The sequence below is a fragment of the Gobius niger genome (genome assembly GCF_951799975.1).
Source record: "Gobius niger genome assembly, chromosome: 8".
Taxonomy (NCBI): Eukaryota; Metazoa; Chordata; class Actinopteri; order Gobiiformes; family Gobiidae; genus Gobius; species Gobius niger.
In genome coordinates, this window is record NC_136859.1 from 4,971,785 (window position 1) to 4,999,736 (window position 27,952).

At 40.8% G+C, this 27,952-nt stretch overlaps 1 protein-coding gene across 1 annotated transcript in view; it reads left to right on the top strand.

The window, feature by feature from the left end:
- lig1 (ligase I, DNA, ATP-dependent) overlaps positions 1-27,952 on the top strand; it is a 190,618-nt gene that overhangs the window by 25,763 nt on the left and 136,903 nt on the right. The window contains exons 7-14 of the mRNA XM_079561006.1: positions 541-852; positions 1,020-1,122; positions 11,962-12,048; positions 13,945-14,001; positions 18,562-18,620; positions 24,679-24,792; positions 25,676-25,842; positions 27,280-27,356. Of these exons, the coding sequence (XP_079417132.1) occupies positions 541-852; positions 1,020-1,122; positions 11,962-12,048; positions 13,945-14,001; positions 18,562-18,620; positions 24,679-24,792; positions 25,676-25,842; positions 27,280-27,356 (976 nt within the window). The remainder of the gene's footprint in view (positions 1-540; positions 853-1,019; positions 1,123-11,961; positions 12,049-13,944; positions 14,002-18,561; positions 18,621-24,678; positions 24,793-25,675; positions 25,843-27,279; positions 27,357-27,952) is intronic.

The window sequence follows — 27,952 nt, forward strand, 5'->3', positions numbered from 1 at the left end:
CTCCACCTCCATGTTCCTTCAACTAAACGCCGAACCATGGGGGACAGAGCCTTTTGTTCTGCTGCACCAAGGCTTTGGAACAGCCTCCCCGCGGAGTTGAGGGAAACAAAAAACCTGGACTTTTTTAAAGCTAAATTTTCCTTTTTTAAGAAAGCTTATAATTGTTGATGTTTTTAATGTGTGTGTTGTTTTGTTGCACTCTGAGATTCTCTGAATGAAAAGTGCGTTACAAATAAATTTTATTATTATTATTACTATTATAAAACTAGAAAGTATTTTTGTCTAAAACCAATAGGGCTGCCAAAAAAAAAACACTGAGGCAGACTGACATAAGTGAGGCGGCCTGACTACACCATCGGCCCCTCCGACCACCTCCACTCACTCACACAAGCTCATTCACAGAATCATGACTGTATGTATAGAAAAAAACGCTACAAATGCCTCTGCAAGTCATTTTTCTTTAAAAATCTCTCTGTTTTCCAATGTTATCTCGTCATGCCGCCTTCATCACTGCGATGACGATGTGATTTTTTTTTGCAGATCACGCAGACGAACCAATGGAAGAAGAGGCTGAGCAGGAAAGCTCTGAAAATCCCGCCACCTCTGACTCCAGCGCCCGGGACAGCGGCGAGAAGTCGGAGTCTCCAAAGGCCGAGGACAAAGGCGCTCGAGAAGTGCCTACAAAAACAGAAACGTCCGACTCTGACGACGAGACGGGAACTAATGTAGTCGCGGGGGAAGAAACGCGTGAAAAGGACAAGCCGAAAGCCAAAGAAAGCCCCAAAAGTGGAGCTCAGAATACCGCGGGAGATAAGGGGCCCGCCAGGAAGGCTCCAATCAGCAGTTTCTTTGGTGAGGCGTTTTGCATAGCTCTGTGCTTGCATAAAAAACGCTCCTGTCTCCCGTCCTCGATGTGCTCAGCTTTATCTGGCCAAATAGACAGCAGCACATTTTCTGCTCTGCCCTGAACCGTCGCACTCCTAACCTCTGTGTGTGTGCGTCTGTTTTTGTGTGAGCAGCGCCCAGAAAAGCCGCGGTGACGGTGAAGACGGAGAAGACGGAGAAAGCAGAGCAAAGTGAGGGAGAGAAGAAGAGGAGGAGTCTGGGAGAGGACAGTAAAAGGTGAGGAACAAGATGGAGAACTGCAACTTTTTTAACTTGTACAGTAAAGGCCTGTTCATGCTCCACAAGACGCGAGATGTTTAGCCACATCTCCCGCTGGTATATTATGTTAGAAAACGTTAACGTTAAAGCTCACCTCCGTGTCACTCAGTAAAATCGTGTTGTTTGACGTCTGTGCAGCCTCAGTTCAGGTTTCACTTCACTTTATTTCATGTCCCCGATAGGGCAATTAGTTTTGCAGCACAAGATACATAAAAATAGATACATAAAAACAGACAAGAAAAATAAAAAATCATTCATTCACCAGTACAAGCAAGATGCCGAAGTGCAAAACCTTACAACAGAACAAGAGTATACAACAACTTTTTTTTCCCTCACACTGAATTTGGTGCCTGTAAACTCCTTTTATACTCAGCGTTTAGAGTGGAGATGGCTACAGGTATGAAGGAATATTTGTATCTGTTTTTCCCCACCAATGGAGCCCTAAGCCTCGAACCAGAAGGCAAGTAACAGAATTCACCATGAAGAGGATGAGCATCATTAGCCAGAATACTCAGAGCCTTCCGCGTCACCTGTCCAGAATACAGGTCCGAAAGTGGAGTCTGAGGAGCTCCCAGAATCTTAGCACTCAAATGTACAATTTTGCTGAGTGAGTTTTTCGCTTTTATGTTAAGGTTACCAAACCAACACATCATAGAAAACGTTAGCACTGACTCGACACAAGATTTATAAAACAGTCTCATTATGGTCCTGTCCACATGAAAGTAAGCCAGTTTCCGGAGGCAAAACAGGTGCTGCTGCCCTTTCTTACACAGCTTCTCTGTGTTTTCATTAAAGATGAGCCTATTGTCAATCAGCGTCCAAGAACCTTCACTGAACATGTTGGTTGACTTTCACGCAGGCAGCGCCAGGCTCTTCTGCTTCCTCTTCGTCCACGCCCAAAACGTCCGCGTGTTTCTCCCCAGGACTTTGTTGCCATTTACGTGTCCTTGTCCTATCCATGTTCTCTCTCCCGTTTTCCGCACTGCAGTGTTAATTTTGACAACATATTTTATTTTAGTTTTAGTCTTAGTCTTTTGACTGAAATGTAATTTAATTTTAGTCGAGATTTAGTAAAAAAAAAACGTTCCGATTATAGTCTAGTTTTAGTCGACTAAAATTGCATGTCAATTTAGTCGACTAAATTTAAGACTAATTTAGTGGACTTTGCATTGATAATATTCTTTATAATCATATTTAATCTTGTTCCTCTGCTTCATGGAGCTGCTCCACATGAACAAAGCTCAGAGCTGATCATTTGGTGTGAATTTAAATGATATGAAGCTCTTTCAGACTGACAATAGAAGTTCAGATGATTTTAGTCTCTCCTTTTCATTTTTATTTAGTCTGATTTTAGTCGACTAAAATATCTGGACATTTTAGTCATAGTTTTCGTCTCATGAGAAACTTAATTTAGTTTTAGTCCAATTTTAGTCGGAAAAAATATCACTTTGACTAAAATTAAGACTAAATATTTTAGTCGACGAAATTAACACTGCCGCACTGGTCTTGGGAAGTAAACATTGGATTCTCGCTTCCCGCTTCTGCCAAAAATAACCCCCGCCCACTAAAAATCCAGCCAATCACAGCCAGAGTTCTCGCAGCCCTGCCCAACAAAGTTCTGCTGGGTCGAAGTGTCAGCAAGACCTGCCAACAGGAGCTGCGAGAACAAAATCCCTGAAATATTCCTTTAAAGGGATATTTCAGGATTTTTGACATAGGGCCTCATTTCCTAGTTATCCAGAGTGTTGCTAATACCTGGAGATCTTATATTTGAAGAGTTACGTGGCGCTAGGCTAATGCAAGGCTAGCGCATTTCTATGGTATCAGCTAGCCTGCATTAAAAACAGTCTGACCCGCCATAGAATAATTTTAACTATTTTGCATTTAAAATACCTTATATTTGAGCAGCATCAGCTTCGTGTTTGTATAAGCTACGCGGCGGCGGAGTGATCTGCTCGAAAATAGTCCCTCAAAATGCGATCATTCATGTGATGCAGGTCAGTTTTATTCCAAACATTACTCTATGGACACAGACATTTATATGGTTAGTCTGGTGTTATAAGTGATTTGTCTCAGGTGCTCTGTGGAGCGGGTCAGACTGTTTTTAATGCTGTGTAGCTGATACCATAGAAATATACTAGCCTTGCACTAGCCTAGCGCCACGAAACTCTTCAAGTATAAGAACTGCATGAATTACAAAAAAAACATCTCCAGAAATCAGCAACACTCTGGATAACTAGGAAATGAGGCCCTATGTCAAAAATCCTGAAATATCCCTTTAATGGGAAATCCTGTAAACACACTTTCAAATTCACAATAGACGACCTCAGGAGGCCTCCAAACCTATACATTATTGAATATCTGCTGATGGACCTTTTAGACGGCACAGAAACCTCTCAGTTCTGCCTTTTTGTAAGGAAGAAATTACAACAATTCCTCAAACTAGAATCGAAACACTGTTGGCAGCTCTGAAACTTGCCAAAGGGAGACGACTCTGACGAGGTAAAAGATCAAAACCAGTTTAGAATGTAATGTCCTCTCTCTAACGTCTTGCCTTTTGGAGATCATTGTTCACATTATGAGACATTTTGAACTGCGGCGCTCGAACATTAACCTCTTACCACCTGCCTGAACCAAATGCATTCTGTCCTCTTTGGCCATTATATAGGTCTGTGTAACACCTCATTTGAAAGCTAAGACTCACAGAACTGATCTTTTTCCTCGCGTTGTTGCTGTGTTGTGTCACCTTTTTAATGTTTTTTTTGGTCACATTGTTGTTGAGTTTTTGTCACTTTTTGGTTGAGTTTTTGTCACATTTTTGTTGAATTTTTGTCTTTTTTTTGTTGAATTTTTGTCATTTTTTTTGTTGAATTTTTGTCACATTTTTGTTGAATTTTTGTCATTTTTTTGTTGAATTTTTGTCATTTTTTTTGTAGAATTTTTGTCACATTTTTGTTGATTTTTTGTCATATTTTTGTTGAATTTTTGTCATTTTTTTGTTGAATTTTTGTCATTTTTTTTGTTGAATTTTTGTCATATTTTTGTCATATTTTTGTTGAATTTTTGTCAATTTTTTTGTTGAATTTTTGTCACTTTTTGGTTGAGTTTTTGTCACATTTTTGGGGGTTTTTGTCACATTTTTGTTGAATTTTTGTCACATTTTTGTTGAATTTTTGTCATTTTTTGTTGAATTTTTGTCACTTTTTGGTTGAATTTTTGTCACATTTTTGTTGAATTTTTGTCATTTTTTGGTTGATTTTTTGTCATTTTTTTTGTTGAATTTTTGTCAAATTTTTGTTGATTTTTTGTCATATTTTTGTTGAATTTTTGTCATCTTTTTGTTGAATTTTTGTCATTTTTGTTGTTGAATTTTTGTCATCTTTTTGTCATATTTTTGTTGAATTTTTGTCAATTTTTTTGTTGAATTTTTGTCACTTTTTGGTTGAGTTTTTGTCACATTTTTGGGGGTTTTTGTCACATTTTTGTTGAATTTTTGTCACATTTTTGTTGAATTTTTGTCATTTTTTGTTGAATTTTTGTCACTTTTTGGTTGAATTTTTGTCACATTTTTGTCACATCTTTGTTGATTTTTTTTTTTACATTTTTGTTGAATTTTTGTCACTTTTTTGTTGCGTTTACATCCTTGTTTTCTTCTCATTTTTTGTGGCTGTTTTGGTGCTTTTTTCCTAAGAAGCTTTATGATTAGGGTAAAGCCAAACTGGAGAAAATGGGATCCGTTCAGGTGGGAGTTAAGAGGTTAACCGCACAGCCTTGTAGCACAACATTACGGACGTCAACACGAGCGAAGTCGTCGGATCCAGAAGTTGTTGTGAAGCGGCGTGTGAGGGAGAACGCTCAGGCCGCCCGTGTTGAGATTTGTCTTGCTTTTCCCCCTCGCTGCACCTGTCCGTTCTGTTTCGACCCGCGCCGCTGAAATACCTTCCCCGCGCCTTCTCCTAAATGAACCGAGTGAGATCGCTGCGGTTTTAAATGGGTTTGTTTTATACGGACTAAAAATTTGGCATTAATTCTCCTTCAGCAACTGCTCAAGCAATAACGCACAAATTGGATTTACCTCCGCAAAGTGGCACAAGGCTCCAATTGAATAATTACCCGAGTTATTTAATCCTGGCAGTGGGTAGATGCGGCTTTTTAACCGTTTTGCAAAAGCATCTATTGGCTGCGGGATAAATTACTTTGTTTTTCGAAGTCTGGGGGAAATAGGACTATTAAGGAAATAGCTGGAACAATCCATACTGAAGTGGAAGCTGTCAATTGAATTACTGACACGTAGATTTGACTTTGAACCTCGATCTCAAGTTGGTTTATTGTTTATTTTGGGATATTAACGAAGCATAAGAAGGTTGTTTTTTACCTCAATTGTTTTTGGAAGGTTCCGAATTGTTGTTGCGTTTACCTGGAGATGTGTTTTTGCATGATTTTGCCATATTTTAAAGGGGCTAGGTGCAAGTTAGCCATTTTATACTCACTACTGCCACCTCAGGTCATACATGTAACTGCAGCTTCTATATTAAGCTCGTGCATGACGTCATTTGTCATATTATCAAGTATTGTCAGTTTCTTCTCGTGTAAAATACCCGCGCAAGTGTCGGTGTGGAGGTTAATCCTCCAGCCAGGTGATTCTGACCATCAGCCTGGCTCCACATCTGGAGATGGGCATCAAAGGATGGGTCAAATGCAGAGGACAAATGTACCTTAACCTCTTAACTCCCACTTTAGCTGAACGCACTTTCTCCAATTTGGCTTTATCCAAATTATTCTTATTCTTTATTTATACAGGTGGTCTCTTGAGACTCAATGTCTCATTTGCAAGAGAGACCTGTTAAAACATGCAAGGTAGATAACAGTTTACAATAAGACAACAGTGGAACGATTAGACTATAACACAATACTAAGAAAATGTGTAAAACTTAAAAACAAGAGCAGACACATGGAGGAAACTCCTTTACAAGGGATTTAAACTGATGGAAGGTCATGAGATTATCCACATAAAAGGTTTTCTGTGCCTCATTCCAGACATTTGGTGCGAAGTAGTAAAAGGCCTTCTTTCCCCATTCTGTCTTTACACGGTGAGACTCGAGAGTCAAAATGTCCTGAGACCTCAGCTGGTCAGCATTTGACCTGACGTTTATAAGATTAAACAAATAATAACCACGAAGCAGACAGTGCTGCTCCCTCCTTGCCTCTAGAGCATTGGTTCTCAACCTTTTGGAGCCGCGACCCCCATTATAACAGTTAAAGGGTTTGTGACCCCCCGCCCGGGTCACACCGTGAAAAATCGGAACATTAGCTTTCTTAAAAAACAAAGAAAAAAACAAATGGCTAAAATAAAATTAATCAAATTACGAACATATAATGGCACTCTGGTAAAATAGCACACACATGCGACAGTAAAATATAATAATAATAATAATAATAATAATAATATACGTTAATAAAAAATAGGTGTATTTTATCTACATGATCTGGCGACCCCCCAAATTTGTCTCGCGACCCCCTTGGGGTCCTGACCCCCAGGTTGAGAACCACTGTTCTAGAGATTGCCAAACCACTTTAGCATAAAGATCACAGTGGTGGGTCCTATAACCATCTCCAGTGATGAATCTAATGGCTGAATGGGAAACTGCATTCAGAGGCTTCAACACAGATGCAGTGGAATGCATGTATATTCCACTTTTTGTCCCTTATTTCTCATGTTTTAGCGTTTTTTTGTTCTCGTCGTGTTTTTGTTACTTTTTTCATCCTTGTTTTTGTCACTATTTTTATGCTTTTTTCAAGAAGCGTTTACATTTGGGTAACTGGAGAAAATGTGCTCGGTTCAGGTGGGGGTTAAGAGGTTTAAGCAGTAACTCTTGTAGCATGTCGTAGCATGTTACGTTTAATTTTACTCATTAATTGTCCGTGAGAGTAAATACTACACTGACAGAAAAGACAAAGGGACAGAGATAATTTTTTTTCACTCAAACTTGGCTGTAAATACTGTTTAAGTGGCGCTAGCCCACAGTTAGCTTTGTCCGTTAGCCTGTTAGCTTCTTCTTCGTGATTCCATTAGTGTGTATTGGTGACTCCAGCCCGGAGACACCAGGGGGAGATGAAAGACCCCCAGAGAGACTACGGAAAGGATTTATGAAGGTTAACAAGTTACTTAGTGCTGCTTTAAGTAATAAGTAATCATTGATCAATAGCGCTTGTTTCTTGCTGTGTTTTGGAAGTCCGTTAACTGTATGACTGAATATGACACATAGTGATTTAATTTGTTTCTCTAACACCCACCACCTCAATCTGAAACCATTGGCTCTTTCCCTCTCGGCGCGTCGCAGAGGTTTATCCTGAATGCTTCCACGTTTGGCACTTTAAAACATTTAGACACATTCTTCACCGTCGCTGACAGGAGACTGATAACCGCGAGCGTCTAATTCCACCGTTCACCGCCGCGGCTTTTACAAAACGCTGCCACTTTATTTGTTGCTTCGCCGCCGAGGAAGATGACCTCAAAATGACAAGCTATTTTTAACGTTAGCCAAAGACAGAACATGCATTTTTCATCCAGCAGCAGTTTATTTGTCACTGCCTCGGTGACAGACAAAGGACGAGTGGCATTTTAACGAGGAAAAAGAGAAGATGGCGTCTAATTATCACGATGCTGAAGTTTTCTTAATCTTAAATGGATCCAAGATGACACTGTTGTTTTTCTGTTTAGCATTTTAACATTAAAAAGCATTTGACTTGCTGAGCTTTGTTTAGTGCAAATCCTCTGGGTTTTCTCAATATCAAAAGTGGACCAAGGATGTGGTGAATCAGCGACCATGCATTTTGTGTCATTGGGCAACACACTTCTCACCATTTGTCTGTTATACTGTATAAATGTAATGTGCTTAACCCTGGTTTACAGTTTACACTCCTTTAGCCCCTCTTTATACCCGGTTTAGCCTGTTTTTGGCTCCGATTTAACCCCTCTTTAGTTGAGATCGATGGATATGGGTTTTTCTAAGGCCGATGCCATTTTGGGGGATTTTTATTGACTGATGCCGATATGCACAGCCGATATATTTGACCGATATTTTTGACAATTTCTTCCTAATGTCTGTTCTATAATCCTGTGTATGAAGCTTCTAAACTGTAGTAACTGTGACATCAGGGGGCACTTTATTAGGGCCATAGGGCTGATGCATTGAAAACATTCCTGTAGTTCGGGTAGTTCTGTGAGAGATGCACCAATCCAGGTCTTCTGCTTCCAATACTGACACTGGGGTTTGAGTCACTCAACATTAACCGATACCAACACCCTTTCTTAAAAGTGTCTTTCTCTGAGTGAAAACGTAAATGTGTGAGATCAACACACACTTAATTTTCTTGCAAATGAGATGTCACCATTTATCGATTTTATATCAATTGATAAACTAATGTAAACACATTAAACAAGAATCAGTACAGGCTTTTAGGTGACATTAAAGGAATAGGCCACCGTTTTTACATACTGAGATATGTTCTTACCTAACCTTAGCCGAGTTAATACCGTATATACCTGTCTGGTCTTTGTGCGTGCGCTCTGTCACGCAAACGGAGCACATACGCAGCCTCTCCCACATGTCATATAGCTCCAAAAAAGCTCATGATAGAAGCTACCAAGCTCTTCCACGTGTTCCCTGTTTAAATAAAGTTACGTGAAGTGTTTTCATGCAAAGTAGTTTTACACAGATATTTACCGGTTTAGCCTGTAAACCTGTTCCCCCTTGTAGTCTACACCTCTACAAACATGTTCTGAAATGTGCTACAGTTTAGCAGTTCATATTTCCGTCTCCTCTCAAAGGTTTTTTTTTCCTGGACATTTTTAAAACGAGTCGTGAATCTAATTTGAGTCACAGAACTGTTCAGAAAAATTGCAATTAGATATTATTTTTCCCAGAATTGTGCCGCCCTGTTTCAAACGTCGTGAGAGATTCATCCATAATGCACCCTGTAAAGTGACTTTCGGTGTCTGGGAAGGCGCTGGATAAAACTAATGCATTATTATGTAAAGTAGTGGGTCAGAACGAAATATTAATGAAAAAAGTCATACATTTTTAAAGGCTATTTTTCCGTGAGTATTATGGGATACTCAATTCCTCTGAAGTTGTTCTAAACTTGAACTACTTCGAGAGAGAACTTTTTTATTCAAGCTGAACTTTGCTCGTGCTTTATTCCCCCCCCCAAAGCAATAAAAATATAATTAAACTTTCTACTTAAAACTGGCAGTGAATTTCAAAGCGGCTTGTTTTTGTGAAAACACTGGCTCTTCGAAGTCTGCTCGGCGCTCGTGTCGGGTGCTCCGGTTTATTCATCTCCTTTATTTTATCAGGCGGAACATTAAGAGCAAATTCCTGTTTACAATGTTGGCCAGAAAGTGCTTAGGGTGCACTTAAAGGGGCAGGGACGGGGATACAAAGCAAATACTTACAGTATGTACAGGGCAGTAAATGGAGGGCGACAAATATGTTTTTTCAGGCTGTTGTTGGGGGAATTTTGGCTGATAATCTTGTGTGGTTCTGAAATTATGAGCAAAAGTCCATCTATCTATTTTCTTCCACTTGTCCGTTGTCGTGGGAAATCCCATGGCACCAGCCCCTATGGCTCCTCCTGCAGGTGGTGGGTCCACAGAAGGACGGCCTCATGGTTCTAACCAGGCCTGTTAGTCTCTCATAAGGGGCTTCTGGACCGCTCTTTGTCTGACCTGTCACTGAGGACCTGTTTGCCCTGGGAGACCCTACCAGGGGCGCGAAGCCCCCGACAACAGAGCTCCAGGATCATTCGGGTGCTCAAACCCTCCACCATGTTAAGGTGGCGGTTCCAGTTGGGGATGAGCAAAAGTCTGAAATATAAAATATAAAAACTTTTAACAAACTTGTAACAGATTTTCATTTCAAAGCTCTGACTGTGACTGACTTTTTACAGTGCATAAAATTCCGGAGATATCGTCCTTTAATGGCCATTAAATTGGCCCAATATTGATAAATACACAAATCTCATCCCAATATATCATATAGAATTAAAATCAGTTAATTTATAGTAAAACAGACTTGGTTGTGTCTGTTCAAAAGCAGAGAGTGAGATCAGTGATTCCATCCATCCATCCATTTTCTTCCGCTTTATCCGGGGCCGGGTCGCGGGGGCAGCAGTCTCAGCAGAGATGCCCAGACTTCCTGATCCACACACACCTCCTCCAGCTGTTCTGACCCCGAGGCGACACCAGGCCAGCTCAGAGACATAGTCCCACCAGTGTGTCCTGGGTCTTCCACGAGGCCTCCTCCAAATAGGACATGCCTGGAACACCTCCCGCGGGAGGCGACCAGGAGGCATCCGGAACAGAGGCCCGAGTCAACTCAGCTGCTCCTTTCGACGTGAAAGAGCAGTGACTCTACTCCGAGCTCCTCCCGGGTAACTGAGCTCCTCACCCGATCTCGGAGGGTGCACCAGCCACCCTGCGAAGGAAACTCATTTCGGCCGCTTGTATTCGCGATCTCGTCCTTTCAGTCATTACCCAAATCTCATGACCATAGGTGAGAGTGGGGACGTAGATCGATGTACAATAGACCAGGATGAATGAGAGCGTGTTGGTGGTTGCAGCTGGATACTATACAGATTTTTCTTGGTACCTGAACGATACTTTCAGGTTTTCAAAACCTATACTCAAGTATTTGTCATCTAGAACCAGAAAACAGGACAATCATGTTAATTTATTTGAACTGAAACAACCAAGTCACTTCCTTTTAATGCTGTACCTGCATCAAAACTTGGTCTCTAAAGATACTGTATCATTTTTTGTGTGTGCCTACTTTTGTATCTTTTGCTTTTTCAATACCAGTAGTACCCAAGAGACCATACTGGTATTGAAAGTTTTGATGCGGTTTGTTCAGGGACAGTGTACAAAAGAAGTGACTTTGTTGCTTCATCTCAAATATACCAAATACAAATGAAAGTTTTTATTTGTATGATTTTTTTAGGGCTGCGTGCTGCGTCTAACGGCACCCAGCTAAGTAGAAGAGTAGAAGTAGAAGAGAAGAGCTTTGAATTTGTTAAGTTCTGATCCTGTGGTGTCCAAGGGAACTAAGACGCATAATTGATTGACTGCGGAATTCTTCCGCAGTCAATTATTGGTTTTCATGTTCTTTATTATTATTCCTCTTCCATCTTTTTCCCGATTTTCTCCAGCTTTCAGCACCTTCATGCTTTGTGCAATTTATGCAAGTTATGCATAAAACCTTCCGCATGTTGAGGAGAAGGGTGCTATTACTTTTGGGACTTCTGCAATTTATGTTTTTTCCGCAATCGGCCGAAATGTCGGAGATTTTTCCCATTGACTTATAATGGGGCTGCCGCAAATCCATGCTTTTCTGCACTTTTTTCTGCATTTTATGCAATTTCTGCACTTTGTGCATGTTCAGCTTCTGCAACTTGTGGCTTTAGAGAAAAAACTGGCCTCCTGCAGTTTTCCAGTTTTTTTATACGAGAGTTTGAAATTTTTGCATTGGTGTGTATGGGGGAATCCAGCCAATGGGGAGACTCCAGGCCTTTCAGCCATTTGTGCAGCTTCTGCCAATCAAGCACTGAGGCCATTTCAACAGTTTGACCAGTTTATGGAATATAAAAGTTTATGCAATATTAACAATTTATGCAAATTAAGCCATTTATGCAATTTGAAGAGTTTATGCAATTTCTGCATTCGCTTCCCGCAATTCCGCAGTCAATCGCAATGGCGCAGCCATTGCATTTCTAGTTAACAATACTTTATTCTTCCAGCGGGGCGACGTCAGGACAAACAGACTACGATCCTTCTGGCCCGAAATACCATCCCATAGACGACGCCTGCTGGAAACACGGACAGAAGTAAGCGCCAATTCTTATTAATAACGGCATTAACCCTCGTACTTTGTTTGTTTTTGTGAGAGGAGGAGCTGACAATGATTCTGAGAGTGTGTCGGAGTGACTCTTGAGGTGAAGATGGGTTTTTTGAGAGAAAACAAACTTTAATTTTAACCTTTATCAACTACTAGAGATAAACAGAACACTCCAGTTAAATGAAAAATAATAAATAAGTGTATCGTGGAGCTGTTTTCAGTGGGTTACACTTTCAGTATTTATCTGCTTAAAACTGTAAAACTTTTTTATTGGGTTGTTTTGTTCGTGATTTGAGCTTTTAAATCCCTTATTTTCCTATGCCTTTCTGTCACGTGACTTCTTTAGGTGTGACCGCCATTTTGGAGACCGCCGGCTGGTGTTTAAACTGTAACAATCACAGAGACACTTATGGGGCCTTCTTTTTACAGTCGTCTTCTTGAGCAGTGATTAGGATTACATACAAAATGCTACGGCCTTTGTAATTTATTTTCACCCTTAGTGAAGATTTTATTACATGTTGTACAGAATAATTCCACTTCGAACTCAAAATGGCGGCCTTAGCTTTTGTGACGTCATTGGAAACGCATGTATATTAGTAGAAAGGTCTGTAGCCTTGACTTTCAGTTTTCCTTATATCCACCTTTATAATCAACTTTTTGGAGATTTTAGCCATGTTGTTATGCTATTTCCTTTTCAAAAACACCCCTGGAGTGGTTTTTGGCTTCATTCACGCAGTTCTCAGTAATCCTCCTGAATCCTGCTCTCTGAGCAGCTGCTCCGCCCTCTGCTGGAAAACCACTGAGTTGTGACACTCTGACGTTTATTACGTCATAGCGTCAAACAAAGAAGAAAGAATTAAAGAAACAAATTTGTTTTAAATGAAGTGCCCGAGGCGCCGGCGCTGCCCCTGTGGACAAAACAAACAAACCCCCTGAGCGTCTGAACGGATGTCATGTTTGCACTGAAAGTTGTGAAGAAGGAGCTCTTTCTAACCTACTCTGGACACGCCTGTTCTTTTTTCTTACCTAACAAAACGCGTGTTAGCTTGTGTGTGTTAGCCATTTATGAAGCTGTGTTGCATTGTGTTGTGATATTTATATTTCTTGCTGCTAATGTTGCATGGGCGGATTAGCTCGGAGAGAGGGGGCGGAGTTAACTGAATTGAAACATCATGTCTTCCTGGTTTGCAAAATACCCCCAGAAAATACTTATATTTCTCACAAAAAATAGTGCTCCATAGTGGTAGAGGTACAGTATATCATATAAATGCCTATAGTTTGCTTTGGGATGGCTACGAAAGCAGGATACAGATTCTTTAAAGCCAAACTGCGCTATATTCCCTATTATATGTTGCTATGACTCAACTGTGGTTAAAAGCTGAAACGAAAACCAAAATGGCAGCGATACCAATGACCAAAAGTGTTCCTAATGACTAATTTGTTATGTCACATGTTTTTGAAGGAATAAAAACACCCATAATAAGACATTTGCTTGTATTTTATTCACCATGCTTGCGTTTTCAAGTGTTTTGCAGTGTGGCTTGTATAAAAAATCTAAAGTTCAGTTTCTCTGTGGCTTTAACTCACTGTGGCTTTTGAAAAGGACACACTCTTTTTCTCTCTGGACGCGGCTATTTACCCTGCCCTTGTTATGATAAATTCCCGGTGACATTTTTGTGTTGGGCCACCGCTCCGTCGCGCTGACAGCCTGACCTTTTCGTATCGCGGCTGCTGTTTTTGTCACTTTTTGATAACCCCCGTTGGTCAAAGCCTATCTCCTCTGCCGCACTAATTGGTCTTTGCAGGGAACCGCTGAGTAAGCCTAATGGCCTGAATGCTAAAATATCAACTCACGGCTAACGACATGCTAATTCTCTCCTCGCAGAGTGCCGTATCTGGCCGTGGCTCGCACTTTCGAGAGGATCGAAGAGGATTCGGGCCGGTGAGTAACACACACACAGTGTGGTCTAATAACCAGGTGTTTGCACGTCCCTAAGTGAGGACATAAAACTCTTCATACTCAGATTCAGACTCCTTCATTAAAACTATGTGATCTGCAAAGATATCACCACAACAGAGTCTCTTTTTCATGGGTTATTTGCAGTGGTTACAGGTCTGTGTGACAAAGTGGGTTTGTCCCAGTATTTATTTTGCAATATCCATCAGCTAACAATAATCCTCAGATTCATGTAAGTTAATAATTACATCACATTGTCGGTTTAAAACTTGGTTTATTTATTCAGTATACAAATTTACCTGCACCACATGGTGGGAACAAAGGGAAGGGCGTGGTCTTTGTCAGCCATTTTAAAAGCGCAGGGAGCACAATGTGGCAGGGAGGAAACTAGTTTAAACTTTGCTTTGCGTTTCCTTTTGCATTTGATTTTTGGTTTGTATCGTTGTTGTTATTGATTTAATTTGAGCACTTATCATTTTGGTACTAAACTTATTCATTTTATGTAAAATGTTAAAACTTACCAGATAAACTTATATTTGGAATTTACCCATCAAGCAATGGTACTAACCTGTGGGAGGTCCTTTCACATTAGGGGAGGTATAAAACCTGACCTGGGCCATTTTGTGTGTGACATCTGTATCACAGAGAAGTTCCGTTGGTTGAATAATAAATGTCTGGTCTCTCTACTTGTCAGTCTGCCTGCCCATTTCGACCCCTCGTGGCTTCCTCACAGTCTGTAATTAATCGTATTTTTATCGAAAACCAAACAAAACATGCTTGCACCTAAATTATAGAATAATTAGATCGAAACCTGAATTCAACAACAACTGTTTGTATTATTGTTATCTGTATAGTTATTCGAGTAACTGAGGCAAAGTGCATTTATAGCTATTTAGCTTTCAAGTGTTTTAGGTCCTCTGATCACTCATGTAACTTGTAGAGTTCATTAAACAGTAATGATAATGCCACATTTACATAGAAGTAAAAAATAAAGCAAAAGGGCCATAAAACAGAGCCATTTCTTATCCTGACAAAGTTTAGGGTTATTGTGGCTAAGAGTGGGCTGGAGTGTTTGTTTGAGGCTAACGCTAACATTAGCATGGAGGACGTCTCTGTGTTTGATTCAGATTCAGAAGACTTTATTTCTCCCCGAGGGACAGTTCATTTGTAGCTTCCCAGCCAAACATTCGTCCTTCTCATAAATACAGTACAAAGAAGAATCCGACAGAAAAACTACCAGACACTAACAAAAATACAAATATTTTTTTATATTTATGTTTTAGAGAAAAGCAACTCATGTTTAAAAGACTTGTGATTTTTTTTAAGTAGGCCCCCCGTCCTTTAAATGCTGTCCCAGTAATTTTGTACACAGTCTATATTTTGACTTTGGTGGCGATTAAATATTAATTAGACTTTAAATCCAAATCCATTAGATTTAAAAAAGTTTAGATTAAACACATTTTGAAAAGTAACTTGAGGTGACTTGAGGTGACTTGCCGGCTAAAGCAAGACTTGACTTGACCCCATGAACAATCGACTTGGATGTGACTCGAGAACTGCATTTAGTGACTAACTCCCACCTCTGCAAATCGTGTTTGAAAGTTGCAGCAAAAGGCGACGACTATCTGTCAAATATGAAAGAACATCTTCGAGATAATCCTTCGTTCGTTCTTTTTTTTTTTTTCTGCTTTGGCCATGGTTTAAATCAAGTGTAGACATAATTTCATTTTAGTTTCTCCCCATACAATGCGCACCCCGAGTCTTGAGCTTGACTTTATGTTACGAACTATAAATTTCCTTGTCTTCTCCACAAAAGCTGCATAACCCAGTGTTCCGACTCCGGGAGTTTCTGGTTATAATTAGAGCCAAGTATTCTCCGAGCGGAAACAGCAGAGAAATTGGATTCGTTTTTTGAGTCGAGTGAAGTAAAAGTAATAAGTTGCTTTTTGCAGAATCTTCAAGGTGCGTTTGAAGTGTTTTTTTTTTTTTTTTTGCGAGAGACGATAACTCTGCACCTTTTAATTGAGCTCGTATTAAAAGTGATATGAAATGGAAATTGGTTTTATAAGGTCAAAGAGAGAGGGAGTATCTTCAATTAGGGAAAACTTCCATATGACTCCATTATTTTACACTTTCTTTCTTTTACTTGTTAATATTCCAACATGAGAAAGTCCCTTCGGCGCATATATCAGTCTCAGAACATTTGCATTTGCACTTTTTTTTTTCTTTTAAGGCGAGACACGGCAGGTGAAAGCATTTTCCCCTTAAAAACTCTTTGTTGAAATTATAAAATACACATCGTAAACGAAGACGAACTTAATTTCACCTGGACATTTTCATACACAGATGTCCGACGTTTCAAGAATCATCCAATACTCTTCTCCAAAAGCCATAGAGGTGAAGTCCCATCTAGGGCTGGGAACCATTAAAGGGACTATACAGCATGACTTGACTCGAGTCAGACTTGAGTCGCAATTTTCGGGACTTGAGACTTACTTGATCAAAGCTCCAAAAAGACTTGACTTGGGACTTGCTGTTTGTGACTCGAGACTTAACTTGGACTTGAGGCCAATGACTCTCAATGACTCGCTGTGACTTTATAGTTATTCTTTATTTGAGTGAAACTGTTGAAAGATCAGGATAAATTTCGTAAAAGCGGCGGATCTATGTTTACATTATGGTAATTAGCCACATGCGTGTTCGCTTTCCCGACAGAGCGTCAAATCAATACAGCGCGAAAAGGCAGGAGGAAATACGACGTGTTTCTTTGGATGTATTAAAAGTTTTCTAAAGACAGTGAAGAGGTGGAGATTTACGGACAGGAAAACGTTTGAAACAATGGGCTGTACCTACAGCGCAGACGGAGCCTCCAGAACGATGTGTAAGAGCTGATTAATCAACAGAAATCTCGGGGCTTTTCGATGTTTTAAGGCGTTCACACAAAGTTTACAGCATTTAGAGGCTATTTTACGAATCCGCACAGAGCCCAGTGACAGCGGGACTGAAGGCTACACGGAATCTACTCTCCGAGTATACAGGGTCTGGGGCAGTACAGGGGAACCACTGACAGAAAAACTGCCAGAAACTAACAAAAATAAAAATATTATTTTATATTTATGTTTCAGACTGTAAGGAAAAGCAGCTCATGTTTGAAAGACTCTCTTTCATTTTTTTTTTAAGTGTCCCCCTTCCTTAAAATGCTGTCCCAGTAATTTTGTACATAGCCTGGGGCATTTATAATATAGATATTTTGAATTTTGTGGCGATTAAATATTAATTAGACTTTTACATCCAAATCCATGAGATTTGAAAAAGTTTGATTTTAGCCTAAATTCAAAATTGCAAAATCTTGAGAAAGCACTTGTTATTTTCAAGATTAAACACATTTTGAAAAGTCGACACGATGGTGTTTGTGACTTGAATTGACTTGACCCCATGACCGATTGACTTGGACTTACTTTGGACTTGGACCTTCACGGCATGGACTTGACTTGAGATTTGCATTTAGTGACTTACTCCCACCTCTGCTATACAGATTTTAAAAATGTTAAAATAATGTGTTTTCCTTCCCTTACATGTTCCAGCCATGTCCTAATGTGTAGAATGAGCTCAGACCTGTTCACCACAACTGCCTCTAAAATCCTGCACTGTCACTCAGAAAGTTGTTACTTCAGGTCTGAAGTGCCGTCATGCACGAGCTTCATATAGAAGCTGTAGTTACACGTATGACCTGAGGTGGCAGTAGTGAGCATAAATTGTCCAACTTGCATCTAGCCCCGTTAAACTAGGGCTGGGCAATTTTGCCCCCAAAATAATTACGATTATTTTCCCTCTTAGAAGGTTTTTCAAAATCCAAGCTTGCTTTTTAGCCATGAGGGGGCAGTACACGCACGGTTTTAGACAAGAGGAAAATACAGTAGTTTACACAAAAATGACAAAACATTATGTAGGGACAGCAGACTTGAACAATATTTGTAAGTTTTTTTCAGAGAGATCCAATTCCTGCCTGATTTATTGAGCTTTCAACTCCGACAAAACCAAGGCAAAAACCTTTTAGATTGTTCACTAATAAATCAAGTCAAAAACTGAATAACATCTAAAATCCCATCTGAAGTCTTCATCACGAATATATCAACAAAATAAAACCGTAGATTTAAACCTGGCTCTGTCTTTTATTTAGAGTTTGTCCCCAAAGAGATGCCATTAAAATGACAGAAAACTTCAACAGTTTCTCCTCCTAATGTGAGTTATCTACAGCACAGGTTTAAAAATAAAAATCACCTTAAATCACGGTTCACTCCTCAGAGCGCAGTATAAATGCGTCCGGGAGAATTAGCATTTGAGAAAAGACTGAAATATGAACTGCTAAACTAACACAAGAATCATTTACATTTCAAAACAAGTTTGTAGAGACCTAAACTCCGGGGTTAATAGGTGTTGTACCCCATGAAGAGACGGTGGTGATTACCTTTCTGACACAATAATATCGAGATAATCTGACTAATCTAACTCTGCTGTAACAAAAGGTCCTTGTGTTATTTTCAGGCTGAAGAACATCGAAACGCTGTCGAACTTCCTCCGCTCGGTGCTGCTGCTCTCTCCAGGTAAACGATTTTCATCCTGATTGTCTCCATTGGGGGGAAATGTGTCCCATTCTTCTACTAGTCCCTGAAGGCGACTCGTGAGGAGCGGACGGCAGTCGCTCTAAATCTTCATTCCTCAGATCTCCAACTAGGTTTGGTCTGGAGGATCTCGATGGAAGCTACGGACTCTAATTGTGTTTGAGTGCAGGGCTGTGTTTGGTCAATGTTGAGGCGAGTTTCCTCACTTCACATTTTAGTTTTAATATCACAGTGAAACAAATATGGATTGAATTCACCCTTTGTGATGCTGCTCTTATGACGCTTTGTCGACTCGAGAGCTGCAGTTTTTCAGGAAGTACCTACAACATCACGGCGCCGGTCCATGTGTATCAGGAAAGGCGCCCGAGATGACGCTATAATCTAGGGCTGCAAGGTTAATCGATATGAAATTGCCTCCTCCTTCTGTCCATCCATCCATCTTCTTCCGCTTTATCCGGGGCCGGGTCGTGGGGGCAGCAGTCTCAGCAGAGATGCCCAAACGTCCCGATCCACACACACCTCCTCCAGCTGTTCTGACCCCGAGGCGACACTAGGCCAGCTCGGCGACATAGTCCCACCAGCGTGTCCTGGGTCTTCCATAAGGCCTTGTCCCACTAGGACATGTCTGGAACACCTCCTGCGGGAGGCGACCAGAAGGCATCCGGGACAGATGCCCGAGCCACCTCAGCTGCTCCTTTCGACGTGAAGGAGCAGCGACTCTACTCCGAGCTCCTCCCGGGTAACTGAGCTCCTCACCCGAACTCGAAGGGTGCGCCCAGCCACCCTGCGAAGGAAACTCCTTTTGGCCGCTTGTACCCACGATCTCGTCCTTTCGGTCATTACCCAAATCTCATGACCATAGGTGAGGGTGGGAACGTAGATCGATCGGTAAATCGAGAACTTTGCCCCGACTCAGCTTCTTTCTTCCTTCTTCTGTCACTGGCATTTGAGTGACAGATGTTCAACCATCAGAATTGTCAGACCTTGTGATCTCAGGTTCAGCTGCAACAGATAAAAGGTGTGAGTTTCCATAAAGCATTGTCAATGTAAATTTTATGTATAAATCACATTTAAAAACAACCTCAGTTGACCAAAGTGCTGTACAGGTACAGGAACACAAGCAAAGCAGATTCTAAAGGACTTATTTCAGTCACAGAAACACTGTGGACTAGAATTTGGGGATTTTTCAATATCGGCTATCGGCCGATCTAGCGCCCGAAAAAAGGTGATATTTCTGGGACCGGAAATCATACAGACTTTCAAAGTCAGGGCTTTAAAACGAGTCCTCCCACAATTCCCTTGGCCTCAGGGGAGGTGAGAAACATCGCAATGAAAATTGGTTAGCGTCAAGTAGGGCTGTGCAATTAATCGAAATTCAATTACGATTTCGATTATTACTCTAGACGATCACAATAATAGCATTATTGAGAAAAAACGATTAAGGATGCCCTCCCGCTCGTCCATCCAAAGCGCAAAAAGTCCGTCCTGCGCGATTTGTGTGAGCGCGTCTGATCAGTATAAATAATAAATAAATAATACATAATCGTTAATCGAATAATCGTGATTTCAAGTATTACTAAAATAATCGTGATTATTATTTTTTCTATAATCGAGCAGCCCTAGCTTCAAATTTGTTTAACACAAGTTTCATTAAACCTCCGTCAATATGGACATGCCATGGCTAGAAACAATATGCTAATGCTAACGAGCGGCCAAGTTTTTACAGGATTATAGACCAGACATTTGGAAATATCGGTCACAAATATTGGCCATAGAAAAACCCGTATCGACAGCAATACAGTGACACATGACACGATATTCAGTGTGACCATAAAAATCTATGCATTAAGCGCACCGTTGTATAAAGTTAAAAGGTGGGAAAAAAGTAGCAGCTTATAGTCTGGAAAATTACAGGAGTTTATTCAAAAACTGAACCAATTTTCCCCAAAGCCAAACTTTAATATGTCAAGAAAATAAAACCATACATTAGGGCTGTGCAATTAATCGAAATTCGATTACGATTTCGATTACATCAGTAAACGATTTCAAAATTAGCATAATCGCACTTTTTTGATGGATTTTTGTCTTTTCTGCTGGATTTTAGTAATTTTTTTGCTGGATTTTTTATAATTTTTTTGCTGGATTTTTGTCACTTTTTTGCTGGATTTTTGTCATTTTTTTAAATGTTTTTTTGTCAATTTTTTTGCTGGATTTTTGTCACTTTTTTGCTGGATTTTTGTCTTTTTTTATGGATTTTTGTCTTTTTTTGCTGGATTTTTGTCACTTTTTTGCTGGATTTTTGTCTTTTTTTTAATGGATTTTTGTCACTTTTTTGCAGGATTTTTGTCTTTTTTGATGTTTTTTTTGTCATTTTTTTTGATGGATTTTTGTCACTTTTTTGATGGATTTTTGTCACTTTTTTGATGGATTTTTGTCTTTTTTTATGGATTTTTGTCTTTTTGCTGGATTTTTGTCTTTTTTTGCTGGATTTTTGTCACTTTTTTGATGGATTTTTTTAAAGGCAACAAATAATCGTTTGAATAATCGTGATTTCAATTATGACAAAAATAATCGTGATTATTATTTTTTCAATAATCGAGCAGCCCTACCATACATTACTGTAGATTTCGTCAGTGATTTGGCACTTCGTTTTGTGCAGCATGAATTTGCTTATGTGGAAACGAGCAGAAAACCTACACTATTGTTTCTCATACGTCTAAGGCAAAAGTTTCAGATTGACATCAGTAAATTAGCGAGACCTTTTGAACGTCTCCCTGGCACTTGTTGCAGTAAAAATGTGTTGTCCGTGGTTTGTTATATTCTGACGGGGCTCCGCTGGCAGCAGCTCCATCAGACTGTGACGAAGCCCAGCACACAACGCCGCTCGATGAGTCAGTTCATTTCTGCGTTTATTCTCCGCGCGGACGTCAGGCGAGCTATTTTCGTCTGCCTTTGGTACAAAACGCCGCTGAGTGATGCAGACGCCATTGTGCTGCTTCGATCCACTTCTCAAATTAATAGTTTGGGATTTACGTTGCTCTTTCGAAGCCTCCATTCGCCGTCTAAAACATGTCCCGCTTGTATATAAACCCTGAAACCATAAATATATCAATCAATCAATCAAAGTTTATTTGTATAGCACCTTACAACAACACAAGGAAGACCAAAGTGCTTCACAGACAGATAAAACAGTATTAAAAAAATCAATCAATCAAATAAGTGCGATCTAAGTCTTAAAAGCTAGTTTGAAGAGATGTGTCTTCAATCTAGACTTAAAGAGGGACAGTTCTGTGAGAACACGCAGACTGAGGGGCAGGCTGTTCCACACTTTCGGCGCTACAACCCTGGAAGAACGATCGCCCCACTGTTTGTACCGGGACCTGGGCACGTCCAGAACCATCTGATCGGCAGACCGGAGTGCTCTGCTGGGGCGATGTACGGTCACCAACTCAGCTAGATATAACGGAGCGAGACCGCGGAGGGCTTTAAAAACAAACATTAAAATTTTGAAATCAATCCGAAAACGGACCGGGAGCCAGTGCAGGGAGGAGAGGACGGGAGTGATGTGGCTGTGTCTGGATGAACCGGTGAGAAGACGGGCTGTTGCATTCTGCACTGACTGTAACTGTGGGAGGCCAGAGTAGAGAGTGTTGCAGTAGTCCAACCGAGAACTGATGAACACGTGCCTTCTCGAGGTCTTGGCGCGAGAGAAAGGGTTTAACTTTGCTCAAAAGGCGCAGCTGGAAAAAACTGGCTTTGACAACAGCATTTATTTGTTGTTTAAAATTCAGCTCTCGGTCAAAGATGACTCCCAGGTTCCGAACTGCATCGCGAACTGGACCCATGACCCTGGAATGAAAATTGAAGGACATCCCCGGAACCAAAAAGAACAAATTCAGATTTTGCTTCGTTCAGGTGGAGAAAGTTCTGAGCAAGCCATTGTTTAATGTCCAAAAGGCAGCTATGGAGTGATTCGAGAGCAGAGGCAGTGTTGGGGAGTACCGGTAAATAGATCTGGACATCATCAGCATAAAGGTGGAAGGACAAATTATGTTTAGAAATGATGGACCCGAGCTGAAGCATGTACAGTGAGAATAGGACCGGGCCAAGGATGGAACCCTGTGGCAACCCCAGATGACAGCGGGGCAGAAGAGGAGGAATAATCGTCGACCATCACGGCAAAGCTCCGGTCAGTCAGGTAGGAATATATATCCAAACGATGAAAACTGGGGCAGACCTTGGTGCTGCTTTGTGATTTCCAGTTTTCATCGGTGTGAAATTGCCTGACGTTTTTTGTAGGACTTGTGTTTTGGCTCTGGGTTATTCACCGAAAGAGCAGCTCATTCCGGCTGAAGTCGCACTATTCCGCTCTGTTTCTGCTCTTCACCTGTGTGTCCGCGAGTCAAGGGTAATACATTGTGTAACGCCGTTCTATTTCAGGCCCCGTCCAATTTCGGGGCTGACAAAGCGGCTCGATGTGGCTTTCTCGATGCGAACTCGGTCCATCAGCGCTCCGGAGTTTTGTGACTGCAGGGAAGGCGGTTTTGGTTACTTTTGTTCTGCCTTTTCAGCCGTGCATTTGGACAGAGGTCTCAAACGGCAGAGGCACTTCTGCTTCATGGGCACGTTATCAACTACCGGGCAAACAATGGTTACAGTAAATGCCAAGAGGAAAGTTGAACGCAAGAAACATGAATTAGTTTAGTTTCCTGTTCATTCTTCGCTATATCTGCATAGGCTTCCTCCAGGTACCACTCAAAAAACAAGTACAATAGGCTACCAAATAAACCAATCAACTAAACTAATCAGCTTGTTCTTAAATGGACACTAAACTAGGTCTGAACGATATGGGCGGACTTTCAAATCTCGATATCGATACGATGGGTTAGGTGAAAATCAAGCATTTTTCAGAAAAATTAGCACTTTGCAGTTTTATTGATGAAAATCTAAATTGTTTTTATCTTGCTTTTTCGATTTTAACCTCTTTACTCCCACCTGAGCCGAGCACATTTTCTCCAGCTGTACCCCAAGTCCAAAAGCTTCTGGGAAAAAGGTGTGAAAATAGCAACAAAAGTGAGACGAAAACAAGGATGAAAATGTGAAAAAAGTGAGAAAACATTGACGAAAAAGTGACAAAAAATGTACAAAAAACGTACAAAAAAATGACAAAATTTGACCAAAAAGTGAGAAAAATTTGACGAATAAGTGACAAAAAAGTGACAAAAAAATGGACAAAAAAGTCATGAAAATTTGACAAAAATGAGATGACTGCCCAACAAAAAAAGTGATGAAAAAAAATTATGATGTGAGGAAAAAGATCAATTTAGTTTTGTAGGTCTTAGCTTTCAAATGAGGTGTTACACTGGCCTACAGGATTTGGGTAAAGCTGAACTGGAGAAAATGCATTATTAACTTATTAACCTTATTACCGTAAGGTATTTGAACAAAAGCTTTTTATTATACCTTTAAAACTATTTCTTAAACAAGAAGACATAATGAATATAATAAAAGAAGTACTTATTAAGCTCTTACTCTTCGCCTTAGTTGAGTACATTTTCTCCAGTTCAGCTTTACCCAAATCTAAACGCTTCTCGACTGGAGAGCTATATGAAGACTAAGGCCTACAAAAGTGATTGTAACTTTTTGTCACTTTATGTTTTTGTCGGTTTTTATTGCTTTTTCTTGTTGCATTTTGTCACGTTTCTGTCTCTTTTTCTGGCTTCTTTGTTGCTTTTTCATCGCTTTTTTTCATTGCTTTTTTGTCATGTTTTTGGCCCATTTTTGTTGCGTTTTCATCCTTGTTTTTGTCGCTGTTTTGATGTTTTTTGTTGTTGTTGAAGCTTTTGGATTTGGGTATAGCCAAACTGGAGAAAATGTGCTTGGTTCAGAATAGATTAACGGATCTGCACCATTTATTTATGCACTTTCACAACATACCGTTTACTGTTGTGATGCTCAAACAAAATGTCGTTGTTTTTAGATGACAATAAAGCATTTATTGATTGATAAAGCCATACACCGGTCTGTTTCCCTCCTGTAGACGACCTGCTGTGCTGCGTGTACCTCTGCCTGAACCAGCTGGGACCGGCCTACCTCGGGATGGAGCTGGGAGTGGGAGAGACGGTGCTCATGAAGGCCGTGGCTCAGGCGACAGGTCAGACTTACATCGAACTTTTAAACCGGAAATGAAATACAGGGCTGTGTGAGATCCAAACAGACTGAACTACAGCTGACCCAGAAATAGACGGAACTGTCTCTTTATAGAGTTTTTAATGATCTGTCTGGACTTTATGGGCAGATATTTGTTGGGTATAATGTAGTGTTATGGTAAACATTGAGACCATATTAAATGAAAACCGGAGAGAAGTTGTCATGAATCAAGCGTGCAGGTTTATTTAACATATGCATATGGAGACACACCAAGTACCTGGATACAAGATGCTCTGAAGAACAGTTCACAGGTCACAGTATTTATACACAAAGACAGCACAATGATCATACGATTATGGAATGCCCCAATGGTGTAACAGGTCAGATTGACCTAAGACATTCAGAGACACTGACAAAATGTATAAGACGAGCGTCGCCAATGCGAGGACACAAACACCATATCTTAAATTCCGGTCAAGCGAACCCAATGATGTAATGGTCAAAGTTGTCTTACATTATTGAGATACATAAGGCACCATGGACGAGTAAACAATTGCCAATGGCCATGGGTGAGAGATAAGCTGGATGTGAGAGCACGAGTGAGTGAGGATAGAAATCCTCCGCCCTATCGCACCAACTCATGCACAAACATGCAAATGAACTCTAGTAAATGAGGTAATGCTCACTGAATATAGGTCAGTGTATGTAATGGTCAAATGTCCATAAAGCATATGTGACGTGATGAGAGGAATAAACAATTAATGGTTCAGATTTCTATAACAGTACTTCATTTACATCTGATGTGTGGATTCATGAAGGCGACGCCACCTCTTTTTCATTTGCCTGTTCTCTGTCTCACTGTCCTCGTCTTGTTTCTTGTTTTCCAGGGCGACAGTTGGACAAAATCAAGGCGGAGGCGCAGGAGAAGGGCGACCTGGGCCTCGTGGCCGAGAGCTCGCGCAGTAACCAGCGCATGATGTTCCAGCCGGCCAGTCTGACCGCCCTCAGCGTCTTCAAGAAGCTCAAAGAGATCGCCGCCATGAGCGGGAATTCAGTGAGTCAAACCCACTGAGGAAACTTTCTCAATAACATCTGTTTTATTGTTTGCAAACAAGCTCATTGTTTCAGAAAGCCTTGCCAAGTATTTTGTTTTGCAGCTTTGAGTAATTTACCCTCGAAGTGGAGCTGATGTGAAAAGCAATTCTTCCTGGGTTTAAGTCAATTTAAGTGGAACTAAATTAATTGTGCCAAAATTTCAACCTCAAATGTTGTTAAATTGGATTCTCACTATTCTTGGAAGATTGTCACAAAACAAAAAGGATAAAACTACATGTTTTATATCAGAAGTTGCATTTCTTGGCCACCGAAACGACACGCTTCATCAAAGATACTGTGTTTTCCGGACTACAAGTCAGTTTTTTTCATAGTTGTGGGTGCAGCTTATGCTTCGGAGTGACTAATATGTGATTTTTTCCCTTTATTTAACTTCAAATATGTAATTTCATGCCACTAGAGGGCACTGCAGGCTAATCGAGCAGCAGAAAGAAAGTTTGGAGTGAGCGAGAAGCGGAGGTTGCTCTTAGAGAACAAAACAAAGCTAATCACGGGCTAAAAGCTCGATCACATTTAGAGGAACGAGTTCACAAATGAGAGCTTTAAAAACGTGCTGCCGGGAGAGGCTTGTTAATGGTGCAGTGGTATGTTCTTTATGCTATAGTTATCTGAACAGTTTATGGCTGTAACATGTAGGGGGAGGAAAATACTTAATTTTAACATGTTTAAACTCTGTATAGTCCCTTTAAAATATCGGCCTTTATATCGGCTATCGGCCATGCCCAACCCCCTTCATATCAGTATCAGTATCGGGCCCCGAAAAGCCGTATCGGTCAGGCCCTACTTTTGAGGTCGCAGAAGCTTTTTGAATGTTCGCTGTCATCAAAGCTAAAGGCGCTACAACCAAACATTATCTAGCATTAGCATAGCATTAAAGAGCGACCTGTATAAACCCATTTACCCTTAAAGCGGTTTAAAACCCCTCTTTTTGAAACCCTCCCGTGTCGTTTCTGTCTCAGCTCAGACCAAAGAACACAGCAATAGTTTACGGCACTTAGACTCTATTTACCGAAAGCTTTTATCCACTTTATCGTCTCTGTTTGCATTTCTTTCTTCCTCTTATGTACTGTATACCGGTCTGTCTGGCTCAATCTATTACGCCCCTGAGCTCCAGTTCATGTGTGAGCGTTTGTTTGTGCTCCTAAATTCCATAACATTGCTTTCATTTATCTACTTTCGCAGCCTTATGTATAATTGAAGTCCCCAGCAGACTCTCTCCAACAGTCGGCTCCTTTCATGTGGATATTTTCTTTGTGTGTTTGTTCTCTTTGGTGACCTCTGTCTTTTTTTTTTTTGCCTCCTCTCCCTCCCCCCCTCCCCTCCCCGTTCTCCCCGTTCTCCCGTGAATCTCAATTTCCCGTCGTCTGCGCCGCCTCAGGCCATGAATAAGAAAATCGACATCATCAAAGGGCTTTTTGTGGCGTGCCGTTTCTCCGAGGCCCGTTACATCGTCAGGTAAAGTGCCGATCACACGCGCACTTCCAACACGCACTTCCAACACGCGCCTTCACACGGGCACGAACTCACGGCGGCGGCGGCACCGGAGAGGAATATAAATCAATCTGATAGGATTGCTCGAAAACATAGCGGTTGTAAAAAAGGGGGAGGAAGTAAATTCAGGAAACAAACATAACACCAGATGAAGGGAAGAAGCCTGAAGTCGTCGTGACCCAAACATCAGCGAACATCTGTGGGTGGATCTGGAAAGAGCAGAGCCTGGAGGAGGGTCAAGCAAGTCAGATCAGAACGAGGGCTGAGCGCTGTTAAAGACGGGGTATTATGCTTTTTTTCAGTCTATAGCACACTACAATGATGATGAAACCTTCTGTTGGTCTGTAAATGCAGTAAATTAGAATAACTGCCTTGTATAAAATGTCTCTCTCAAAATGGCTGTAGTGAATGTCTTGAAATAGGCCTCTGTCTCTTTAAGAACCTCTGACCCTTTCCGACACGCCCCCTCCACACGCTGTCTGTGGCATCAGTGGGGAGGGGGTTCTGCTGAGGAGCAGTGGTTGGTTACTCGGCTGGTGACGAAAGCTCGGAGGCGTCTC